The 21,912-nt window shown below is 40.8% G+C and overlaps 1 protein-coding gene across 3 annotated transcripts; it reads left to right on the top strand.

Moving 5' to 3' along the window:
- Positions 1-4,264: 4,264 nt before the first annotated feature.
- LOC138007865 (protein phosphatase 1 regulatory subunit 12A-like) lies at positions 4,265-18,277 on the top strand. 3 transcript variants are annotated; one of them, XM_068854963.1, is made up of 11 exons: positions 4,265-4,352; positions 5,345-5,403; positions 6,712-6,777; positions 7,381-8,257; positions 11,226-11,690; positions 11,926-12,030; positions 12,438-12,466; positions 13,613-13,646; positions 14,298-14,402; positions 14,505-14,555; positions 16,102-18,277. In XM_068854963.1, the coding sequence occupies exons 1-11, from the start codon at positions 4,293-4,295 to the stop codon at positions 16,195-16,197; spliced, it is 1,947 nt and encodes a 648-aa protein (XP_068711064.1). In that variant the 5' UTR covers positions 4,265-4,292; the 3' UTR covers positions 16,198-18,277. The 3 variants fall into 3 exon arrangements, with proteins under 3 accessions (XP_068711064.1, XP_068711066.1, XP_068711065.1); XM_068854965.1 differs by lacking the exon at positions 6,712-6,777; XM_068854964.1 differs by lacking the exon at positions 6,712-6,777 and having other exon boundaries at positions 7,339-8,257.
- Positions 18,278-21,912: the final 3,635 nt, after the last annotated feature.

Raw genomic sequence — 21,912 nt, 5'->3', positions numbered from 1 at the left:
AATAATAATTCACTCGTCGTGTGTGGCTCTTGAGGAAATAAGAACTGACGTGCTCGTGGTCGAGCTCTGGAACTGATTGTTTTTTCTCTTTCGCTCAACAGTTGAAGACTTTGACAGAAACAATTTGACTTCGCCTGGTACAAAGACTGAACACATACTGTTTGAATGATGATCAATGCGGGACGACCTCACTAGAAAAGTATACTTGACTCGAAGGCTGTTCACTATAAGAATTTCGCACGTCCAGGACCGTGTACGTGAACGTCTTTTCGGGTATCGATACTCCTCGGATAATAGACGTGACCCCCACAATCGACTGCCGTGCATGCTTCCGTCTTACATTGTCAAATTTTGATTTTTTTGGCTAATGTCAAGAATAGTAAATGCCTTGCCTTGCTAAGGCTCGCCAGCAATAAATAACCTGGGAGCTTTTGGCTTTTATGCGGCTTGCTAAAATCTGTAAATATAATTGTACGTATGCAGTTATATCGTAATCTATAATTGTAGTATGAGTTATGTTAAAAACACTTCTCGGGAACTCATCAGGTACGAAGGCTAGGCACAGTTTAACAATTGATCATATGGATAGCCAGCAAGGCCAACACATGAATGTAAAAACATCAAGAATAGGAGCATTGAGAATTAAATGTGCCAGTGTCAGAAATGTGCATGACGTCGTGGCCTGCGTGTCCTGTCAGCACGGGTAGCTGGCGTACGATTGGTAAACAAGTGACCATATGGAAGAGGGTAATTTTTAAAATGCTAATCTGCGGTGAACAGACAGATATGAGTAAATTTCTGTTTAAGCAGAGACGCCAAAGATTTTACCAGCTGCACACCAACCACCTGCGGAAATTCAGTTTGGTGTTACGTTAACTTGTATCCACAGTTAAAAGAGGGCTGATGCTGGATCAGAACTGTTCTTTTAGACAATACTCCCTTTATACATGTATTATTTGGCAAAGTGTTACTTGTACCAAAGCTGTTAGTTCCATGGTGAATTGTTTCTTTGGGATTAAAATGACTTTTATCCATCACTCTTTAGGTGCAACCTGCATTACATGTTGCAGCCTCAAAAGGTTATGTTACAAGTAATAAGGTGCAGCTACATGTACATGTAAGCCAATCTGCTTTGTTTGTTTAAAAAAAGAAAAATAAACAACAGGACTAGATGTTTGATAACAATTCAGTTGAACTGGTTGGTGGAAAAGCCAATTTTACTCCGTACAAAAAACAGGAACCCGAGAGTACAATTGAACGTGGTAAAATGGTGTGATGCCAAAACTCTAAGCTCATAATTCGTCACATTCAGCATTTAGTGGCCAACTTTGTGCATTATATGGGTGTGACAAATAATTCCCTTACATATCTAACAAAAGAAACAGTAATAGGTTCGTCTCCTTAAAGTAACAATCTACGTTAAAATTCTGGTGCTATTACACTTCTGTTTCCAATTTCCCCCTTCACATTTGTTTATAAGCAATTTGAAAAAGACAAAAGTTGTCGCTGTGAGTCAAGTTGCATCAAAGTTTGTTTACAGTGAGGAACACTCTTTCTTGAACCACGAACACTTGGATATTTGGTTTGTACTTTTTTTAGTGACTATAGAATGTGGGCTTGTCCTTTTGACAAGAGTACTTTAATGTTTTACACTTACAAAATGATATACATGTAACACTATACATAATAAGAAGAGCCTTTATTTCATAGTCGTCGAAGAAAAATAACGTCAAGTGTTCACGGTTCAAGTGTCCTTACTGTAAAAAGATGGAACTCTCACTTTATCAAACCAATGTTTTTGACACCATTATGTACACCATTGTTAAAAAGTTGAACTTTGGTATACCTGTACTTCTTTTTCCAGTCTTGTGCTTCAACTTGGAGTTGATATCATGCAAAAGATGTAGATGGTTGGACACCATTACATGCAGCAGTTCACTGGGGGCAGAATGAAGCCTGCGAAGTACTTGCAGAGCATGGAGCCAATTTTAGTGCAAGGAATAAATGGTGATCTTAGCTCTTAATGGCAATTTAAGTTATTCTGGTTCTTTGAAATGTTTTATGGGTATCACCAGAGAGGTTAATGGGAATTATGGTCTAGAAAAAGTTTCTCTAAATTACTAAAACTTTTCCCCAGGAATTCGAAAATAATAATTGCCATTTTGTCCAGTTTCCATTTCCCTGTAAAAATGTGACAAGAACGCTTTGAAGTTGCCTCTTTTGTGACTTGGAAAGCGCCATCTTGGATATGACGTGTTATGACGTAGCAATAGTCAACAAACGTTATGACGTAGCAATAGTCAACAAACATGTTTGACCTTACCACGTTCTTGGTTTCCCGAATCACTTTCTCATTTTGTCTGACCTTTCTGCTCCAAGAAATTCAAATGTAAGATGAACTATGGTAAAATGGTATTGTGGTGCAATAGCTAGTAGGCCAAGTAGGCCATAAGTGCGACAGAAACTCAAGTCACTTATAGTTGTAGATTCTTTGGTCAATCAAACTAGGCGGCAAAAATCAGCCAGAGCAAATGTAAACAAGACAAAGACCTTGAACATGCGACATAGAAATATTCGACAAGCGTACCTTTTCTTTTTCACTTTCTTTCTTCTGCGACAGCCGTCTTTGATGCTTCAGCAGATGTATAATTTGTTTTCACCAATGAAACTTTCGGATGTTGCTCAATACACATAGCAAGGCGTTTTTCACAGCAACAATTACCGCTGTTGGTGTTTTACGCTTTCGAGGGGGATGAAACTAGACACGTGTCTTTTGAATAAGAAACAGAAGATTCCACTGGAAAATGAAAATTTAAGAGAGTTTGCCTGCAAAAATAAAACATGGATGGATTCCTCAAACCTGAAAACCTGACTGCTATTATTGTCTGTTCAGGTCTTTCATTTTGCTAAGGAGGACTTCAATCAGGATCTTCAGGTTTATGAATGTTGGTCTTGGTAACATTCGCTTCATACTGAAATCAGGGTTCGTACGCGTCTTGAAAACCCTTAAATTTTGAGAGTGCATTTTCAAGGCCTTGAAAATCTGTGCTCTTCATTCCTGGTCCTTGAAAGTCCTTGAATTTTTTTCTGACCCGCATTTTGAATCTTTGAAAACTTCAGTGAAAATAATCAGCCACTCAAGTCATGTCATACAAATGCGACGAGCTGTGGGGTCGAAAATGGTTACCAGTGCCTTTGCATTATTTCATGCATGTACGTTATGGAAAATGAAGAAGAATTGTACTGTCAGACCATTTCTATGGGTAAATTCATCTACCTAAGTAAAAGGAGGTCCTTGAAATTTCAAAATTTGGCCCTTGAAAGTCCTTGAAAAGTCCTTGAATTTTTTGGTCTGAAAAAGTGTGCGAACCCTGTGAAATCTCAGTCAGCCAGTCCAAAATATCATTACATTGGACCGAGAAAACTGAATCAAGCAATATATTGACGATTTTCACTGTTATGTGCTTTTCCAGGCAGTAAAATAAACAACTTGATCATGAAATATAGTGTAGTGAAATTTTGTTAGCTTTTATAGACACTACTGAAACGATTTACTCTTACCATTCCGATGGAAATATATAAATCTATCGTTTGTTGTAAAGTTGTAACAGGGATCTTGTAGAAAGCCACGGTAGAATAAGACAGATTTAACTTGATTTTCTAGGCGTTTAGTTTGCTGCAATGAGCACGGGATAGCATTGCAAGCTCTCTTCACTTCGTAAACCTGCATATAACTCACATATATCTGTTCTGATGGTGGAGCCAATATTAACACAATTTACCCACTAGATTAAGATTTCAAGGTCTACAAAGTATCACTCTCCTCGCCTGTGTTTTCCTTGTTTAGATCAAGTACAATCTAGTCATCCGGAGAAATCCTTGACTATTGCTACGTCATAGCCTCGTTTGCATTCACAAAAACAAAGATGGTGGATTTCAATTTAGAATTGCCCATTTTTGAAGCATTATTGTTGGCTATTTAAACACATTAAGCTCAAATGAGTGGTCAAGTACATGACAATACAGGTAAAGAACTTTCGATTCAGAAAACTTTTTCTTGGGTGTACTTTCCCTTTAACTTGGCAACAGATTTGTTTTAGCCATAGTTAACACAGAATTAGTGATTGTCAGACCTTACCTCAGAACAACAACTTCAAGACAGTTCTACAACCTTTACGCACTGTACAGCTCACAACTTGATTTTTTTTTACATTTTGTAATTATTTTGCTTAATAATAGGTTATTTTTTGTCTCTGCAGGGTTCAACACCTATTGACCTTGCAGAACCAGACATGGTAAAAATGCTTGAAGAACTTAAGAAGAGGCAAAATGATAAACCAAAGATCAATGCTGTAAGTCTCATTCACAAAGATTGCACGAAAGAGCAAACTGATAGTCCAAAACACATAACACATTTATGATTTTAATAGTCAAAGGAAGCCAACATAATTATGATAATTATGAACTCCATAAGCAGTAGTTGCCAGACCTAAGGAAATTCAGCTACTGTAATTGGCTTCTGATTTTGTTTGAATTTCAAACTGTGTTGCATGTGGTTGGGAAGAACTGAATTAAAAAAAAAATATTGTTAACTCATTGACCTCCTGAAGCAGCCCCTATTGACTAGTTAAAATCCTCTGGCGTTAGACAGAGTAAAATTTACATGTGTCAAGTGTCACTCCTTGTAGGAGGTAATGCATTGCAGAAGGAATAGTTGAGGGCTATACTAATGTAGTTTTATTTTTTATAATTTTGTTTTCTCTTTTCCTGATTGGTTACCGCGCACCGGTAACTCAGTTGGTTGAGCATCGGCTGTCATGCGGGAGGTCGTGAGTTCGACTCTGGCCGGACCAACACTCGGGGTCTTGAAATAAGTGAGGGGAAAGTGCTGCCTTTGTTATTACATCTGCAAATGGTTAAGACTTTCAAGTCTTCACGGATAAGGACTATAAACCGTAGGCTCTGTCTCACAACTCTTCAATGTTCACAACCCAGTAGGACGTAAAAGAACCCACACACTATTCGTAAAGAGTAGGGCATTGAGATCCCGTGTTGTGGTCAGGGCTCATTTCATTCATTCATGTGCTGGGTGAGATTGCTAATGGACTGATAGCGGCTGCCAGCGGCGCCTTTATATGCTGATGTCCGATCTCACCCATAGATCCCTTGCTTGTAAAGCGCATTTGAATATTTCAATAGAAAATGCGCTATATAAATTCATTACCATTACCACTGGTTTCTAGGAATGTGTGCATTTTATATTGCATCTGGGTTAGCTTGGAGATGACTTTGTTGTATTGTGCCTTAACATTTATTTTGATTTGCCAATGTATTTCTTCCACAGTCAACAACACCTGTTATTAAAAGCAATATGGAGTTGGGACCAGCCCCTTTAAAGAGACGGTAAGTTCCTTTTCCAACCCAACAAGGTTGGAACGTTACATGAGCGTTTCCCAACCCATTCTATAAGATCCTGGACGGAGTTGTTTGGAGAAATGTTAAGAAGTAAAATCACAGTACCCTGACTAACAAACAGTTTGTGGTCTGTCTGCTGCCTCTTTTACCTTCCATTTGACTTCGCCTTAAAAGTAGGCTTCTCTTTCAACCAAGTTTACAGTTGTACAGAAAAAAAATGTAGGCTTCTCAGCTTCTCATCAGCTTTGCTTCTTAAGTTACTGCCAGTCTACCTTAACACTCATCACTAAATATTTTTTACAAAGAAAGTGGAATGAGGTCAATCAGTTCTTATGGCATTTGATTTCGTTTGATTGTTTTAATTACTGGTGGCTAGCAGGCCAGAACATTGAATTTAAGGGTAAACGAGGTCAAGTCAGTTGATGGCCACTGTTCTCCGAAGCGTGCAGCATGGTATTTCCAGGTGGTCACCAGTCCAGGTATCAGTCTTGTCCAGAAGGACTAAAAGTTTTTTGATAGCTTTTGACCCATAAAAACCCAAACCTTGCTTCAAACAACTCAGTAAAGGAGTGAATTATTAAATGGAAAAGGGCAGAAACACATATTGACTGTACGCTAGTCATTTAAGAAAATTAAAAGAAAAAAAAAAGAAAAAAACAACCGACAACGCCTGCAAAATATCGTGACTGTTGAATTTGTGGTGGTTATCACAGCAAAGTTGACAGCTTATCCTGCGAACGGGTTCTCCATTGACTTATTCGGATGTGTTTCCTTTAATTTGTTCTTTGATAGTGCATCATCAAAAGCTACTTATGGCACGAGGCAAACGGGAAGAAGTCAGTTTTCTAAGCATCCTCAAACTCCGTTTCTCTTTACTTTACACCCGAGCAAAACGTGAAAACTCAGTAGTAATTTATTACTTTCCATGTAGTTCGCAACACACATTCCATGAGTAATTGAGTGCTCATTGTTTTCTGAGTTTTGCAGTAAACTATAATATTATAAATAAAGCACTGTATCAATACTTACATGTATTAACTAACAAACATACAAGACTATATTCTCAGACCTCTTTCATAGTGGCAGTCAAGAAAGGTATGCAATCGGCCGCCATTTATGTGAGAGGTCTCGTTTGGAGCTCTATCCTCTGTGCCTCGCTACCCTCTGTGTGTCAGTTCACGAAAACTCTCGTTTTCAGATCAAAGTTAACCCGGCCAGTAACTTCAATTAACCCTTTTCTGTTGTGCGAGTATGATAGTTTTTAATCTAACTACTTTCTCCTTGTTTTTTTTTCAGTCTTTCTGAGACCTCTCGAGCTAGAATGCTGCGTAGTCAAACCCCTGCTAACAACCCGGGACTTCTGTATGTAAAATTAATTCTAACCGTCCCTACTAACAGTTTAATGCTTTGTAAAAAAAAAAATTCCTTGTTCAAAGGGCTTTCCCTTATCTTGTCTCTTCGATGCTGTACTTGTCTCTTTCTGGTTGTGAGATGAAGCTTCTTGGTTTTCTCGTTGTTTCTTCTCTGTCTTTCCTTGCGGACTGGCACTCAACTAAAACGAAAACGAGAGAGTAATCGTCGTGTAACTTGGCACATTAATTTGGCCATCCGAAACAAAACCAATCGTTTCAGTAGTATGGCAATTTGGAGATTCAAAGCGTTATCAGATTCTCCATCTGAGCTCAACTATTGTGTACTTTTGTAGACTGCATACGGGCTTACCTGGCTCCTGGCCAGAACAAATACAAGGACTTGCTTTGGCTTGACAACACAGTCCAACCTAGTCCTCTTGGTAGGTCGGTGTGCGGTCTGCAGGGGTTACTCACCAACTGGATGAATCAAACAGTTGAATTCTCGGTGCTTGTGCCAGTCCTGCAAAACTGCTATTCACTGCAATTTCTGCGTGGCTTCTTTATTTCGTAGGAGCTCCATAACAAGAATAAAGGACCAAAACCTTTTTCTCAGGGACATCAACCAGGAGAGAGCTCAGATGGAGGCGAGCAGGGAACAGATATCCCCGAAGAACAAGCTGTCTAAGCCACCTGGTTTCTCCGAATCCCCCAAAGAGGACAAAGAAAACGAGCAGGAGAAACGGGACGGTTTCAGCAAAGACGACAGCGGAACGGAATCAGACATCGAAGGGAGTTCTGAAGAGGATAGCGAAGAAGACTCGGAGGAAGAAGAGGAGGAAGAAACAACTAAGCCGACAGTAAACTCTGTCGCTCCTAGGGCTAAAGTCACGGTAAATTCTGTACCATCAAAACCTACGGTAAATTCGCTCAAAGAACCCGAAGATGAATCTGAATCAGAGGAGGAAAGTGGTAGCGAAACAGAAGCGTCCTCCGAAGAGGACGAGGACGAGGACGAGGAGGAAGAGGAACCGCCCGTCAAACCGGAGTCTCGAACAAGCTCGACAACTTCTTTGAGAACGATTTCGACAACTCGTGCGCAGAGTGCACCATTTAGTACGTCAAATTCAGGGGTGGGGGGTTCATCAAGGCTTCTCAAGTCCCCATTTATAGACAATGATAAAAAGGCCAGTAGTCCTTCTTCACCCGTTTCAAAAACTGAACCTTCAAGATTTTCTAGGTTAACTGGTAGAGAAGAGAGTAAGGAAGAACCAAAGTCGCGGTTTGGGAGCTACCCAACACGTACAACCGCATCGACAACTTCTAACACGACGAGCACCACTACCACAAGCATAAAAGGGAGGACGATCTCTACACCGAGCGAGGACACTCCATTCAGGGGAACAAGAGCTAAGAGACCTGAAGACGAGGAGGAGATTAAGAAAAGCAACGATGTTACTCACAGGAGGGCCGGTGGAGATGACGAACGGAAGGTAAGGGTGTACTGTTGGGTCCTAGCGTTTGGTGCGTTGTTGTTGATGTTCTTATTTCAATCATGCGTACGGGGGCCATATCATATTTGTAATAATTTGCTTGGTTTCTCAAGGCGTATCATCGCTAGACGTGAATTCAAATAACTTGCTGCGCGCATTTCGCGGCCACCCCCGACCTCTGTCATCGCCTTTCACGACAATTTCCAAACGACAGGGGGCTTTGAAAATTTGAAGTGGCAACTAGTATTGGCTTCAGAGAATTATTCAAAATCTGGCCACATAAGTACACGTTCAGGTTGATATAAATTTGGTCAAGTTGTAAAACGGAAAAAAATAGGGAGAGGGTTTGTCACTCGTCAGTCGTGATATTGCCCATGTGTTACCCGACCGCACATACATGTATTGCCAATTGTAGAGATCCAGTGTCCACTCAAACGAAGAGGATTATCTGAAATAACATCATCAACAACAACAACAACTGAAATATCAGTTTCTAATTTTGAACATTTATGCAGGTATGTAGAGTGTATCTTGAGAGATTTCTATTTAATTCCGTTGACACTTCGATTCGAGTTTTAATTCAAAAAAAAGTTGTTAGGGTGGCGAGGGAGGTTTGTCTATTTTGTCCTTTTTACGTAAGTAGCTCCCTATGCATAATTAATGTACAACGCAACTTGTTTGCTCAAGTGGCACCAAATAAAAACGAAAAGGCGACCCAAAATTCGTCTTAAGAATCGCTGGCTGTCATTAACCGTAGTGTTCCGTGGAGACCCATTGCTTCTCTGTTTTGGAGGAAGGTCTTTGTGGCAGTGTTCATTCTTTGACCCCGTGATGTCGTATCTCATGCGCCGTTACGATCCATCAAATTATGGAAGCTCAACCGGGAGAATACAGGTAACATTTTTCGGAGAGATTTAAACATGAAGTAGCAATAATTTCTTAGGATTATGAAGAAAATGTATTGTACGAGGGTTTACTGGGGCAATCAACCGGCAAAATATTCGCTATTGCGTTAAACGGGCTTAAAAAGTCGCTTGCATTTGTACTTCTTCGTTAACACGGTGCCGAATTCAGTAACTTATTCTGATATTTTTTTATCGAACAGTCTGCCTTGGTTTGTCGCATATCTCGTGCCAGCTACTGTTAAAAGAATCGCCGGTCAAATGGCGTAGAAGACAATCACTCGGCTTCTGTTGTCGAACAGTCTTTTAGCTCTGGTAACTTTCGGCCATGTCTACGGAGTTTTATAAGATGCTCTTCAACATGTTTGGGCTTGCAAAAGTAGCGGTTCATTTTTAACCCGCTGCATTACTGATTTCATCTCTGGGATTTTGTTCACGAAATGTCTTGTAGGGAAAGGTTTGAATTTTATTTGAATTACGAGGTAATGTTGTCAGTGAAGCGTATCTCTCGGCAGAACAAATAAACACGAAAAGGTTCACCAAGGAAGGGATCTATTCAGAGTTGTTATTCATCTGCTTTCTGCAAGCTGGCATTTTTAAGAATCGCATCTTAGTTTTGATGTTCTTCCTCAAATTTGAATGTAGATAATCTATGCGATAGTCGCAAATGATGTTGTCCATTTAAGTGGATAATTAGTATGTATGTTTTAAAAATTCAACAGGGTTATTCACACCCAGTTTTTGCGGTAGTCGTCTGTCATCAGCCTGCAGAAAATTCGTGGTACATCTGCGTTTTTATTTTATGGCTACTAAAGGGCTGGTGCACGCATTTATTCTTATGTCTTCTTACAGCGTCTATTTGCGTTTCTCGCGCTGTTTTGCCCATCAGACATGAATTTGCTGCGGGGGTTTTAGAAAATTTGAGCTTGTTTGGTAAATATGTCAAGTCGCGTTGGGAATGTAAATTCACTTCTTGGTTTTATTTGCATCTGTTTTACGGTACAGCTCGTTAACGTTGGTACAAGTTGATCTCAAGATTAAGAACGCACTCTTTCGTGCCGTTTGAGGGTTTCATCTTTCTGATTTGTGAATTTAGCAATATAGACAGACAGAAATAGGAACAGACCAAGATGCAACATTGAGCGCTTTTCATGCCAGGGTCATGGCTTATCGGGCTGAGCTATTTTGACGCAGTCTTGCTTTTTTTTCCTTAAAGACCCTTTTGTTTACATGTTTCCGTCGCTTGCTCAATTAAATGTCAGTGGAGTGGATGTATTTCCAATAAATAAAACCATTTGTAATTGCGCACGGTCTGGTAGGTTGACTCCGTTACTTTAATTTTCTTTACAAAGTAAGTGTGAATGTGACCTTCGCTCGCGTTTTGGGATATCACGTGTCACTTTCCTCCTCCCTCAAAGGAAAAATATCCTGACAGCTTCAAACTAACTTGGGCTCCAGGCGTCCGTTTGTCGGTAGCCCCAGAATATCCGGGGCCTTTTTTTTCCGGGTATTTTGTATTTTAATTAAGGTCGGACAAGTTTATGGTAGTGGTTTGTAGGCTCATTAAAAGGTTCATATGTTCTTGTTTGGGATTTTGTATTTGTGCATTGTTGCAAAAATGAAGCCTGTCTTGTTTCCAGCAGCTTTTTGCTACTTTAAAAGAGTTTCTGTTTTGGGCCTTTCGTTTCATGTGAAGCTGCCCTGCAGCAGTGCGCGCGCGCCGGATCATGCAGGGCTATGGAATGAGTTTGAAGAAGGTGGTATAAACCCCTCTGGAGCCGAGATCTGTTTTAATTAAGTACACCCAAACACTTGGTTTTAATCTCATGACTGCTATGATTCTCTGTCTCCCGAAAATTACATAGCCCGTCCCATGCATTTTGATCAAAGAACTCATTCAATTCATTTCAGTTCTATTTTAGGAGCTGTTCGTACTTTTCCAAAGAGGTCCACAATGGACTTCTGTTCTCCATTATTATTGTATTTGTTGTCACATGATGCGAAAACCGAATTTCCTTTGTGTGGCATATTCTGGGTGGCTTGTTCATCAAATGCTTTTGTTTCAGGAAACTTCCGTGCGAGGGTCGAGAGACGAAACAAAAACAAGTACTCGACCTTACTCCACTACCGACTCGTTTCTAAGCCGCCGAAACAAGATAAGCGGTACAGGAGACGAAAAGAACGAGCCAGACGGTCGTAGCAAGCAGCCAACTGGAAAGAACAACGAGGAAGTCGAGTTACCTGCTTGGAAGAGGCGGCTTCAAGAGCGAGAGAAGGAAAGAGAAAGGGAACGAGAAAAGGAGAAGGAAAAAGAGCAAGAGCGGGAAAGGGAAAGGGAGAAACAAAGAGAAAAAGAACGGGAAAGTGAAATGCCCAGCTATCGTCGATCAAGGCTAACCGAGAGGGAGAGGGAGAAAGAGAAAGAGAAGGAAAAAGACAAAGAAGAGAAAGAAGAGGATGATTCATCTCTGTCAGCTGCAGCACGCGCCGCCGCGCGTCGAAGGAGACTAAGGGAGAAACGCCGCGCAGGGGTGAGTATCGTATCTCTTGAGAAAGCTCTCATCTGACCTGCTGAGGTCTCCCTGTTATTTGAAGGGAAAATGCAGGATGTAGCCCGCTACCTTGTCAATTTGTCGCTTGCTTAACGAGTCGTGTCGTTTGTAAGCCTTAGCTAGCAGTCCTTCCACCGCTCCATAGGTTAACGGTGGAATAATTGTTTGCACTTTGTACTCAGGAGGTACTCATAAACTCCCGTCCGTTTTTCAGAGCGACGAAGATGAAACCGAAGATGTTAAGAGGAACGACACTGACGAGAAAGCTCCAGGTGCTAGCAGGAGAAGGTCCCAGGAAACGAGAGCAGAGGATGCGAAGGTAACTGAGTGTGCTGATTGCAATAGTAATTTTACCACTTCAGATTTGTGGGAAGACCGAGATTTTATCCGGGACCGGGAAACGGTCTCAACATTTAAGGAGGGAGATCAAGTATTCAAAGGCGTTATACTGGTTGGGTGCAGAGCCATGCCCGAGAGAAGAGATCGGATTTGAAGTAGATATTCTTCCTCCAGTTTTTTTGTGAATGCCTCAGACCTGTTCTTCAAAGTCTTTGCATGCTTGCTGGGGCTTAGGTAGAGGTTGAGGACAAAAGGCCTGTAAAAATATGAAGAAATGGGATTCCAGCCTGGGAGAGCTTAGAAGCAGGGTTCACCAGAGGGGAGGTGTTTGTTGTAGTTTAGGCGAGTGGCTGTTGAATCATTTTTTCTGGCTTCCTTCTGTTTCAGAGCATCACGGACAGAATAAGAGCCAGCAGGTTTGTCTTAAAGTGGCCTGTCATCTTAAGTTAAAAATATATTTAAGTTTTTGTGTGAAACAGTAGTTTCAAGAGAAGGCAAATCATGAACATAAGAACTGATAACTGGGGCAATATTGGAGTAAAGTACATTTTGCAAGACATGAAATTGCTCTACTGAAATGTGCTGAGCTGTTGAGTAGGTAACATTTTTGTTTTCAGGTCTAGTTTCTGTAGGACCAACCGTTTTCCTTGCTAACCTTAAATCATTAATTTCCCTATGAGAGAATTAAGTTAAAGTGGACAGTGGAGGTGGCAAGTGGTCGCTGCAAGGTAATTATCCACCATTAGCCACCGACACTAAGGCCAATAGTTGTTTTAGTTTATACTGAATCAGTGAGATAATATAGCACAAAAAGGTAATTTCAACTCGTTTAGTCCTGCAATGATTAACAAGACTGATTTTCGGACGTGAACCCCGCGTTAGTCGCTCGGAGACGAATAGCAAAGGATATTAGGAGTTTGAGTAGCCAATCAGAGCGCGCCTTCAATGCTATCCACTGTTTTAGTATTATACTAAATTGGGATATAGAGCGTTTTCACTCACGTGACCAGCAGCCATATTGGATTACTGAAACATAAGAAAGTATTTGCATAAAAATAGAGTTCAATTCCCGGAGGATTAGTTTGGTACACCATCATGGCCGCCATTCCTTTGTTTTGGAACACCAACATGGCCGCCGTGACGTCATGTGAAAACGCTCCATTTGATAAAGGACAGAGAGGAACAGAAGGCCGGAAATGTTGCCATGGCTATATAATAAAATTTTGCCATCCTACACCGTTCTCGAAGCTCTTTCTTAAGTTTTTCTGAGATTAATCATTTCTTGATTCTGTGATTTGTATTCTAGTGAAACCACTTGTCAAGTCATCGCATGTCCAAAACCAAATAAAATATTCTAAAATGCAAAATCCTTTCTTCCTCATTTTAAAAGGCCTTTAAAATAAGCATTTTTTCGTTTTACCTTATAGGCACTTAAAACACCTTGCTCCTTTGCACAACTATCGTTGTTCTTATTATATATATTTGTATTCGGTGTAGTGTGGAAACAGGTGTTATATGTCGATGGACAAAAAAAATTGTTTTTTCTATTTTTGTGTTTGAAGGACGGATGCTAAAGGACCTTTTGGTACATCCAAGGTACTGCTATTTCTTCATTCGTGAAAGGTTAAGGTGGTCAGTCTTATTGTAGCCGTTAAAAGGGCTACGTCACGTTATTTTAGGGTGTTTCGTGGAAATCTTTAGTTAATCACGAGTTAGAAACTCGAAAATGGTAACGTGGAATTCCTTTACTGATGAAATTGTCGTTACATCACAAACAACATGATTCCGAGCAAAAACGAACTTTATCCAGGCGATTTGCTATTGACCGAATGCATAAATGGCGGCCAAAAATGCATTCTTTTGTTTATGTGCTAATTATACTCAGTAGCCTCGCTCCCAATTGACATTTTCTTTTGTATTTTGTCAATGCAAACGAGGCTAGTGAGTTTACTTAGCACATAAACAAAATAATACTTTTTTGGCCGCCATTTGTGCATTCGGTCTGTAAACTTGTAAAACGTCGGGCCGACATTTTTTTTTTTGCATTTCCATTTGTGTCCAACCATGCTGCCCATTTATTTTTCTCTATTTCTTTTATGTTGTTCAGCAGTTTTAGGTAATGATTGCAATGTTTCATTCTACTTCTTGGGCATTTTGGTTGTCATGAAATTACGTCATTTTGCGTGATAATAGCCCCTTTAAAGACTAGGAACACTGCACTGAACGAGTTTTTTTGGTTTCCAACAGGCAAATGCCATCGCCGAAACGGATCCCCAAAAGTTGAAAGAAAGGCTACAAGAAACACAGCTTGAAGTTCAAGAGTACAAGATTAAATTAGAAAAAGCTTTGCAAGTAAGTGAACGCGAGTCAGTAGTTTCTGGTAAGTTCATGCGACGAAGGAGGATATCTATTGGTAACTTTGCATCGCCATCTAATTCCCGTTTTCAATTGCAGGCGAAGGAAGAGCTTGAAAGAAAGTACGCTAACGTTGAGGAAGATCTAAAGGTGTGTGAGCTCGGTGCATTATTCGCCCCAAGTCTTTTACATATGGCAATCTCATTTGATCGAGGTTACAGCAGGCGGCTTTGAACTAGAACCCTGCTTTTAAAGTGCCCCTGTGACCAAAAAATCAATTCATATTTTTCTTTGGATTTCAAAACTATGTTAACAAAACACTAAGTGACCCACGTTTTAAGCCTTGTTTTCAAAAAGCCTCTTTATTTTAACTGTTATTTTCCTATTTAATGGTCCGCCATTACTAACATTATGTTCTTGAGAGAGCTGGATCGAGGAGAAAATGACGTCAAAGGCTCACTAGTTTAAGAATGCAATACATGTGTACGCCGCAGAATTAATATGCAGCACGGGGGTTTTGGGCTTTCAGACTTTTAAACTCACGCTTTGCATATATAATAAGCTGCGTTCACACGCTGAAATTTTAAGCTAGTGAGCCTCTGACGTCACTTTTCCCAGGATCCAACCGTCTGAGGTCCAATCGGTCAGTTTTGAACGTGAGTAATGGCGGACCGTGAAATCCAAAACTTACACTCAAAGTAAACGGCCTTTGGATAAAAATCAAAGCTCAAAATTTTGCCAGTCAGGTGTTAAGCAAACACACTTTCAAAATCTGAAGGAAAAAAGGAAGTGGTTTTTTTGATCACAGGGGCACTTTAAGGACGGTGCCTACTAATTCAAAGGTATTTTTGCCCAGGTTTATGATTATGCGGGAAATGTAGGTCTTAACAAGTGTTACTGAAATCCAAAGACAAAATTGGGGTTAAACTAACCACGCATTTTTCAAAGATAATTCATGAACGATATTTGTAAAAACCTTTAAAATACAAAGTCATGTGTGGCGTTCTTTCTCAAATTGAAGCATAATTATCTCAGAAAAATGCATGGTTGTCCCCAATTTTCTTTTTGGATACCATTAGCACTTACTAGGATCTACTTTTTCTGCATAATTTTAAACCGCGCAAAAATATGTCTGTATTAGTAAGCATCACCGATAGGAAATCCGAGTTTCTTGAGATGCGCAGAACGTATGCGCAATAACAATAGTAGGCACCGTCCTTTTAAGAAGTGACGTGTATTATAGAATGGAAGTTAAGTACAAACTTCCTGCAGCACAAACGCAGTGGGTAGGAGGTTGGTGTCGTTGTGTACAATTCTCCTTTTTATTCCAGGGGAAATTTTGGAAGAATTTAATAGGAGAGGGGAAAGATCGAGGCTGTTACTGTGTGATCTTACTGAGGCAGGGTTGCCATATGTCTGTACTAATTAAGTTATTCTTTAGGGGATTTGGAGTTTTAGCCCCTCAAATAATTAATTAAAGTTTTGTACTTTTCGCTGGACTGTCGGGGATACTCAGGAAAACTGACCCTTTGCGTCAAGTTTCGCTCTTGTAGCTCATTGGGAGAACATTACGGTTTTGTTCCGAGCATCACCGAGCATCACCGAGTTACAGTCGATCATTACATGTCAGTCGTTTCGATATACCGATGAAACGTTAAGCTGGGTCTGATTCTTCGTTCTTTTGTTAATCTTACAGCAATTATCCGACTTGAAAGCGGACAATCAGAGGCTTAAGGACGAGAACGGTGCATTAATCCGTGTTATAAGCAAGTTATCTCGGCCTCCCACTTGACCAGAACTCTGGGTCCTGATACATGGACGCGAAATGGAAATAAAGACGCTTAGAGTATTATCGGGACAGAACACTAAGGTGGCAAGGTGGCAAGGCAACAACCTCTCTTTCCTGGTCGGATCTGTGCCTATACAATAAAGTAAAAAAAGCCCAGAGCAGAGAATCGTGCGCAGAGGGTGGGGTGGCAGGAATTCAACGGTTTGCCGCTGGTCTTGCTACGGTTCGTGTTTTCGTGTTGTCATGTAGACTTGTCTTACATGAGTTGAAGAATACCGCGAGACAGTCAATGAAAGGAAAGATATCTTTAAGCGGATAGTTGTCTTGCTGTTGGTAAAATGGCGGGACGGAGAAAGATAAATAAGATTAATAATTCAATTATTTGTGAATGTCTCCGAAAAGCCCTGGTTCTGCATCGTTTGTAATGCAGTTTTCTACAAGTGTATGTGCACGTTTACTATCAGTCCAAGCGGTTTCCAGTCGTTTAACGCAGAACTTTTCCTCTGCTTTAAGCTTTTGTATTTTGTTACATTGTTTAAAAAAGGAAGGGCAGATTCTTCTGCTTGTGTAGTACGTTTTTGTAAAACATTGATTGCTTAGGCGAATTAGTAGTCAAGAGCAGTTGGTGGCCTTGTATAAGAAAATAACTGAACGCATTGAGCGGTTTCAATTTAGTGTCGAAAGTCAATTCGCGGTATTTACCACAGGTAAACACATTTTTGTCCAATCGGAAGCGAAAATAAACTTCTGACTTGAACGCAAGCTTTTTTTCCCGCGCTTCGCTCTCGCTGTGTGTCCGTTTGCGTTATGATTGGCCCTTTTGATTGTGACGTTTGTGGGTGAATCTACCAAAGTTATTGCGATTCTGACGGTTCTACGGCACTCAATTGAAAACGGCTCATTCAACAGATGACCGTTTCAACGATGATGACACGATTCAGCTTTTGATTGATTAGAAATTCATTATAACAGAAGAGAGGAATTTAATAGGATCCAGAGCAACTTGTTATCTCCAGAAAAAAAATATGGTCAGCCTTGTCGCAAATATAATTGTATTGAAATTAACATTTATTATATTGTATCTTTGTTATTTCTCAAGAAAGAAATTAGGTAGGGTTGTAGGCTCAGTCTTCTTTGATTGGTAATTCTGAACCAGGCGGGGACCCAAGCACTAGTCTTGGCCTTTACACAGTTTTTCGTCGATCGTTGCTAAGCAACGCGATGGTACCTTATCTATCATAAGGCGTAATTAATTCGCGAGTTTCCGATTTTGTTCGAGTCATTTGCGGATATTTGTCGGAGGCGAAGCGCAAGTCTCAAGAGTGAGTGAAGCGCAGTCATCGTGATGACTTATGAAAAGGAGGTAGAGCTAACTTAGTTCTGCGAAATCAGATAAATTTCCGCGTATTGTGATTGTGCTTAGACACTTCATAGGCATGATGGGGATTTCATTGCTTTCTGTCTTTGAGTGTTTGTTTATCTCGCCAAGAACTCGTTTTGTTTACGAGCAAGATGGTTCCGTTCACGTTTCCTTGAAAGTGCGAGTCAAAAGGGTATGAAAGCAGTGTCAAGGAAAAATATCTCGAAAAACCGTTGTTTGAAGAAGTTATCCTTAACATTGGTATCGATAAACGTAATTAGCAGCACGGAGAATATACCTGCTCTCCCATTTGTTGACGCTCAAAGTATTGAACACTTTGAGCGTCAACATGTGAATGTTTCTTACACTTGCCTGGATGACTCGTAATGCATCTCATTGAAGCGTTCAAGTCAAAAAGCGCTTTCTAAACACACTCACAATACCTAGCACTGACCGTGTAATTGCTCTATCTCTTTTCCAAGTCCTTATGTGGCTGGCTGGGCCCCTTTGGCCGTTTCTCTTCGGTGTAATTTGGCACTATTCAAGTTTAATACAGTAGCATATTGTACTTAACAAGTAGCTCTCTATCTTTGTATTTTAGTACGTAATTATGGACAAAGCTTTGTCTTGTATTAATTGCTTGTCCCATCTTGGTTGGTTCTGTGTTGATAACACTGCATGTTATCACTGAACTTGAACTACTATAAATGTTGAAGTCTACGACGAATTAGCCTTTTATGTGGCTCACTTCTTTCAGAGCTCTTCGTATGAGAATGCTGGCTTTGTCCTCCCCCTCTTCCCTCTTCCCCACCCCTCCCCCCACCCAATAGGGAGCTTTAGCACGAGACGCCATCAAGCCACGGCTGAAAGGTGGAAGTAAACATTTCGCATGCCAGAAATGTGGTGTTTTCCAGATCTTTTAACCAACTAATTGTCTCTAATAGCGGAAAGATACGTAACTTCCGGTTACTGTTCGCGGCTCAGAAACGTCACGTGCGTACTCTCTCCTATAGTAGCGGACTACAACCGTGTTTCATAGCCTTCGCAAACCAGAACACCATAGTAACTGCTAGTAATAACAATCTGGTCTCAGTCGTTGTGATGTACTTCCTGGTCTAAACTTCTCGAGGACAATAGCTGCCTTATTCATGAAGGGCTCTTAGGTTCAATCTGTTCAATCCAAAATGAAAGAGTGCGTAAATTTTCCGGTACAAGTGACTTCCTCCCATTAAATCCAGCTGATGCAAAAGAAGTTAGTGATATCACTTTCCGTAATGCGCCAGTGACTGTTGGTAAACCAACGTCGTCCGACGCGAAAGTACTGTATCGCTCTGTAAAGGACCCTTCTTTGTTGTTTTAAAGGACGATACCGGTGCGATGCTCTAACCAACTGAGCTATGAAGCCACTGACGTTGGGAGCAGGTCATTTGTGGGTTCTGATGTTCCCGTGCTGAATGAATCAACGAATGAAATGGATCATATATTGAATTGCGTCTCACCCGTAACGCGAGGTCACGGGTACAAAACCCGTTGAAGTCCTGAATTTTTCAGGTCTTCTCTACGCAATTGCGAAAACTGCGTTCATAACTGCGAGGATCATAGCTTCACTTGATTTCATATGCGCAGTTCAATATATGATCCATTTCATTATATTATTTAATTCGTTGATTCATTCATCACGGGAACATTAGAACCGTGGAGTCCGTGAGGAATAAAAGCTTTGTCTTTGCATGCATTGTCTTTGCCCGTCCAGCCTCACACTGAATGAGAGGTTAGACGGGCAAAATCTTTTGTTTCGACATTGAGTGATCTGGATCTATTGTACGGTAAGATTTATCGGCCCGACAAAACTGGCCGACAAATCGTACCGTTTAAACCGGTCTGTGGGAGAAGGTATCCGCTAACCAGTATCACTTGACCATATCGTGGGCTCAAGTTATAGCGGAGCTCTGCTACGCGAAGCGCGTCAGCGGAGCACCATGGGTAAGATTTTTTGGGAAATCTATCCATGCGAGAAATTGGGGTTATGACGTCACGTACGTCCCTACTTCCGTCTGCCCGTACAGACTGTCGGGGTGGATGTGGGGAGACAGGACAGCCTCTGGGGACGGGAGTGTTCGGGCAATCCCGAGTTTTTCTGGCGGGAAATCATATCAGTAACGAGCAAGGGGATAAAGAGCAGGAAAGAGCACGAGAGAAGAGGCGACGAAATTTGAGAAATTTAAGCAAAGGAGAGGAAGAGAAAATATCAATGAAAATCAACGTAAAGCTGAGAGAAATGGAGCGAGAGACAAAGCACTTTTTACAAAGATTAGCTTTCAGGTAACCTTACTGTCAAGGTTGACCTTTTAATTAGTAAAATGTTTTGCTGTTGTTCTAAACTGAAGAGCCTTAGAAGGAGTAAAGATCGTCAGTCAAACGGATAATGTTGTGAAAAAGATTACTGTGCATGTAATTTCAGTTTTAGCTGTTGATTAAATTTTTTAGTTATTGTTTGCCAGGCTTGTGCCTTTGGCAGAAATGGCTTGTACCTATGACAGAAATTATAAAACATTTCGCAACTAATTTCATTTGCATAACCGAATCAGGAGCCCATCATGATTATTGTAATTGAACGGTTCCGGCAATAGACCATTTTATAGTTTTAGCTAAGTTACCTGGCCTACGAATGGAAGCGAGGCTACCCTGTTTTGCTACAAACCTCCGTGCTTTTGTAATGTTAATACGGACAAATTAGAATTACAACAACACAATTTACATGATAAGGCAGTGAGGGCTGTACAATCAATGCAAGGTCACCGGCAGCCTCGCAGCCATTCATAGGCTAGGTCGCTGAGCAAACAACTGTAAAATGGCCTAATCAGGGATTACTCAGGAAGAATGAAATGTGTTCTCGACTTCGACGGTCCTTAGTTCAACTGGAAAAAAATTCAGTTCCTTGCCTGAACTGAGAAAATTTTGTTCCATATGCGGACGCTTACTCTAGCAAGCACATCCATGTAATGCTATACACAAGGGACCAAATTCGGTTCCCCCGTTATGGTCTAACTATACAAACAAGGGAGTCGGACATTATTCCAACAACCATTGGGTTCCAGAATAGACAACTGTAACTTGTCGTGAGAAGCCATGTAGACAGATGAGTTAAAATCGTTAGAACACAGGTCTTCACGTCACGATGCAGACGATGGATCCTGCCATAGGTTTTAGGATCTCAAAATCGACGCAGGAGTACGTTTTTGTGGCCGGGTCTCTCTGATGTTTTCGGCAGTTGTATGATATAATACATTTATAACGATAATTAAAGAGGCTTTCAGTATATTTCAAGCGACGAACTAAAGCTGTAGAATGAGTTAATCTTCGGCTATTATGGTACTAGTAGGATTAACCCGACTATATTCCCGGACAAGTCACGAAACTATTTATAAGTAACAACAACAACAACAACAACAACATAAACGATGGGTTGGGGAAAGATTTATAAAGTTCCCTTTTTAAAGTCTGCACAAAGCGGTCAGTTCCTTAGTTTCCTTTAGCTCTGCTTTCCTATTCTGACAGAGTTCATTGTCCCGTGATTTTGTATGCCAAGGCGAGTTGATCTTATGTTTTGAAGCCGTGCGTATGAACGTGGTAATGATCAAAACCCATGATTATCACGAATCACCGACCCGGTTTTCTACATTTTCTTGTACCTCTTTGAATCATGTCGCAAGGCGGTCCTCTTCTCCTAGAATGAGTAACCATCCGGCTTTTTGAAATATCCTGTTGGAAACTTCTGATTTGTAAGGAAAAACGCCCTTGGATTTATGGCCAACGCCTTTCCTGATTAACTAAGTTAGTTTCTACTGAAAGAAACTGTAGTTCTGCGTCGGTGAGAAGAGAAACATGAAAAGTTCGCTTTGGAATTTTAGAATACCCCCTCACTCATTTAAAGCAGTAATCGGTTGGACCCGCACTCCCGCAGTCGAGGACTGTTGAACGATATGGGAGTACAGAACTAGTGCTCCCGCAGTCCCGCAGTCGAGAACTCAGTGAGAGCTATGGCGGTATTTCCCTTTGTATTTGATGTATGTAAATGACTGCAGGAGCAGCTTTTTGGAAGTGAATTGTAAGTGAGGGGTATTCTAGAATCTAGCATTTCCTGCTTTTATGAAACGAGTTGGTAATAAAGGTAAATTAACCAACGGAAGAAAGATATGCGAGCTATCGTTTCTGCGTTGGCCTTCCGGTGATAATTCGCTCGAAGCCGCCAACGCTTACGGTCGTCAGCTCACAAAGCCTTCATCCAGTAGTACTTAATACCTTTATGAACCCTTTCAGATAACCAAATTCAACTGACTATCTTGTAGCCTGATAGG

This window comes from Montipora foliosa, chromosome 6 (assembly GCF_036669935.1).
Source record: "Montipora foliosa isolate CH-2021 chromosome 6, ASM3666993v2, whole genome shotgun sequence".
Classification (NCBI taxonomy): Eukaryota; Metazoa; Cnidaria; class Anthozoa; order Scleractinia; family Acroporidae; genus Montipora; species Montipora foliosa.
Note: the sequence above shows the minus strand (reverse complement) of the source record. Positions and strands in the feature narration are given on the sequence as shown.

Excerpts from the sequence above, each read along its gene's own strand:
- LOC138007865 (XM_068854963.1), top strand. The coding sequence starts at position 4,293 with ATGGTAAAAATGCTTGAAGAACTTAAGAAGAGGCAAAATGATAAACCA. Across the intron at positions 4,353-5,344 it reads ATAAACCAAAGATCAATGCT|TCAACAACACCTGTTATTAA; the intron begins GTAAGTCTCATT and ends TTTCTTCCACAG. Across the intron at positions 13,647-14,297 it reads GACCTTTTGGTACATCCAAG|GCAAATGCCATCGCCGAAAC; the intron begins GTACTGCTATTT and ends GGTTTCCAACAG.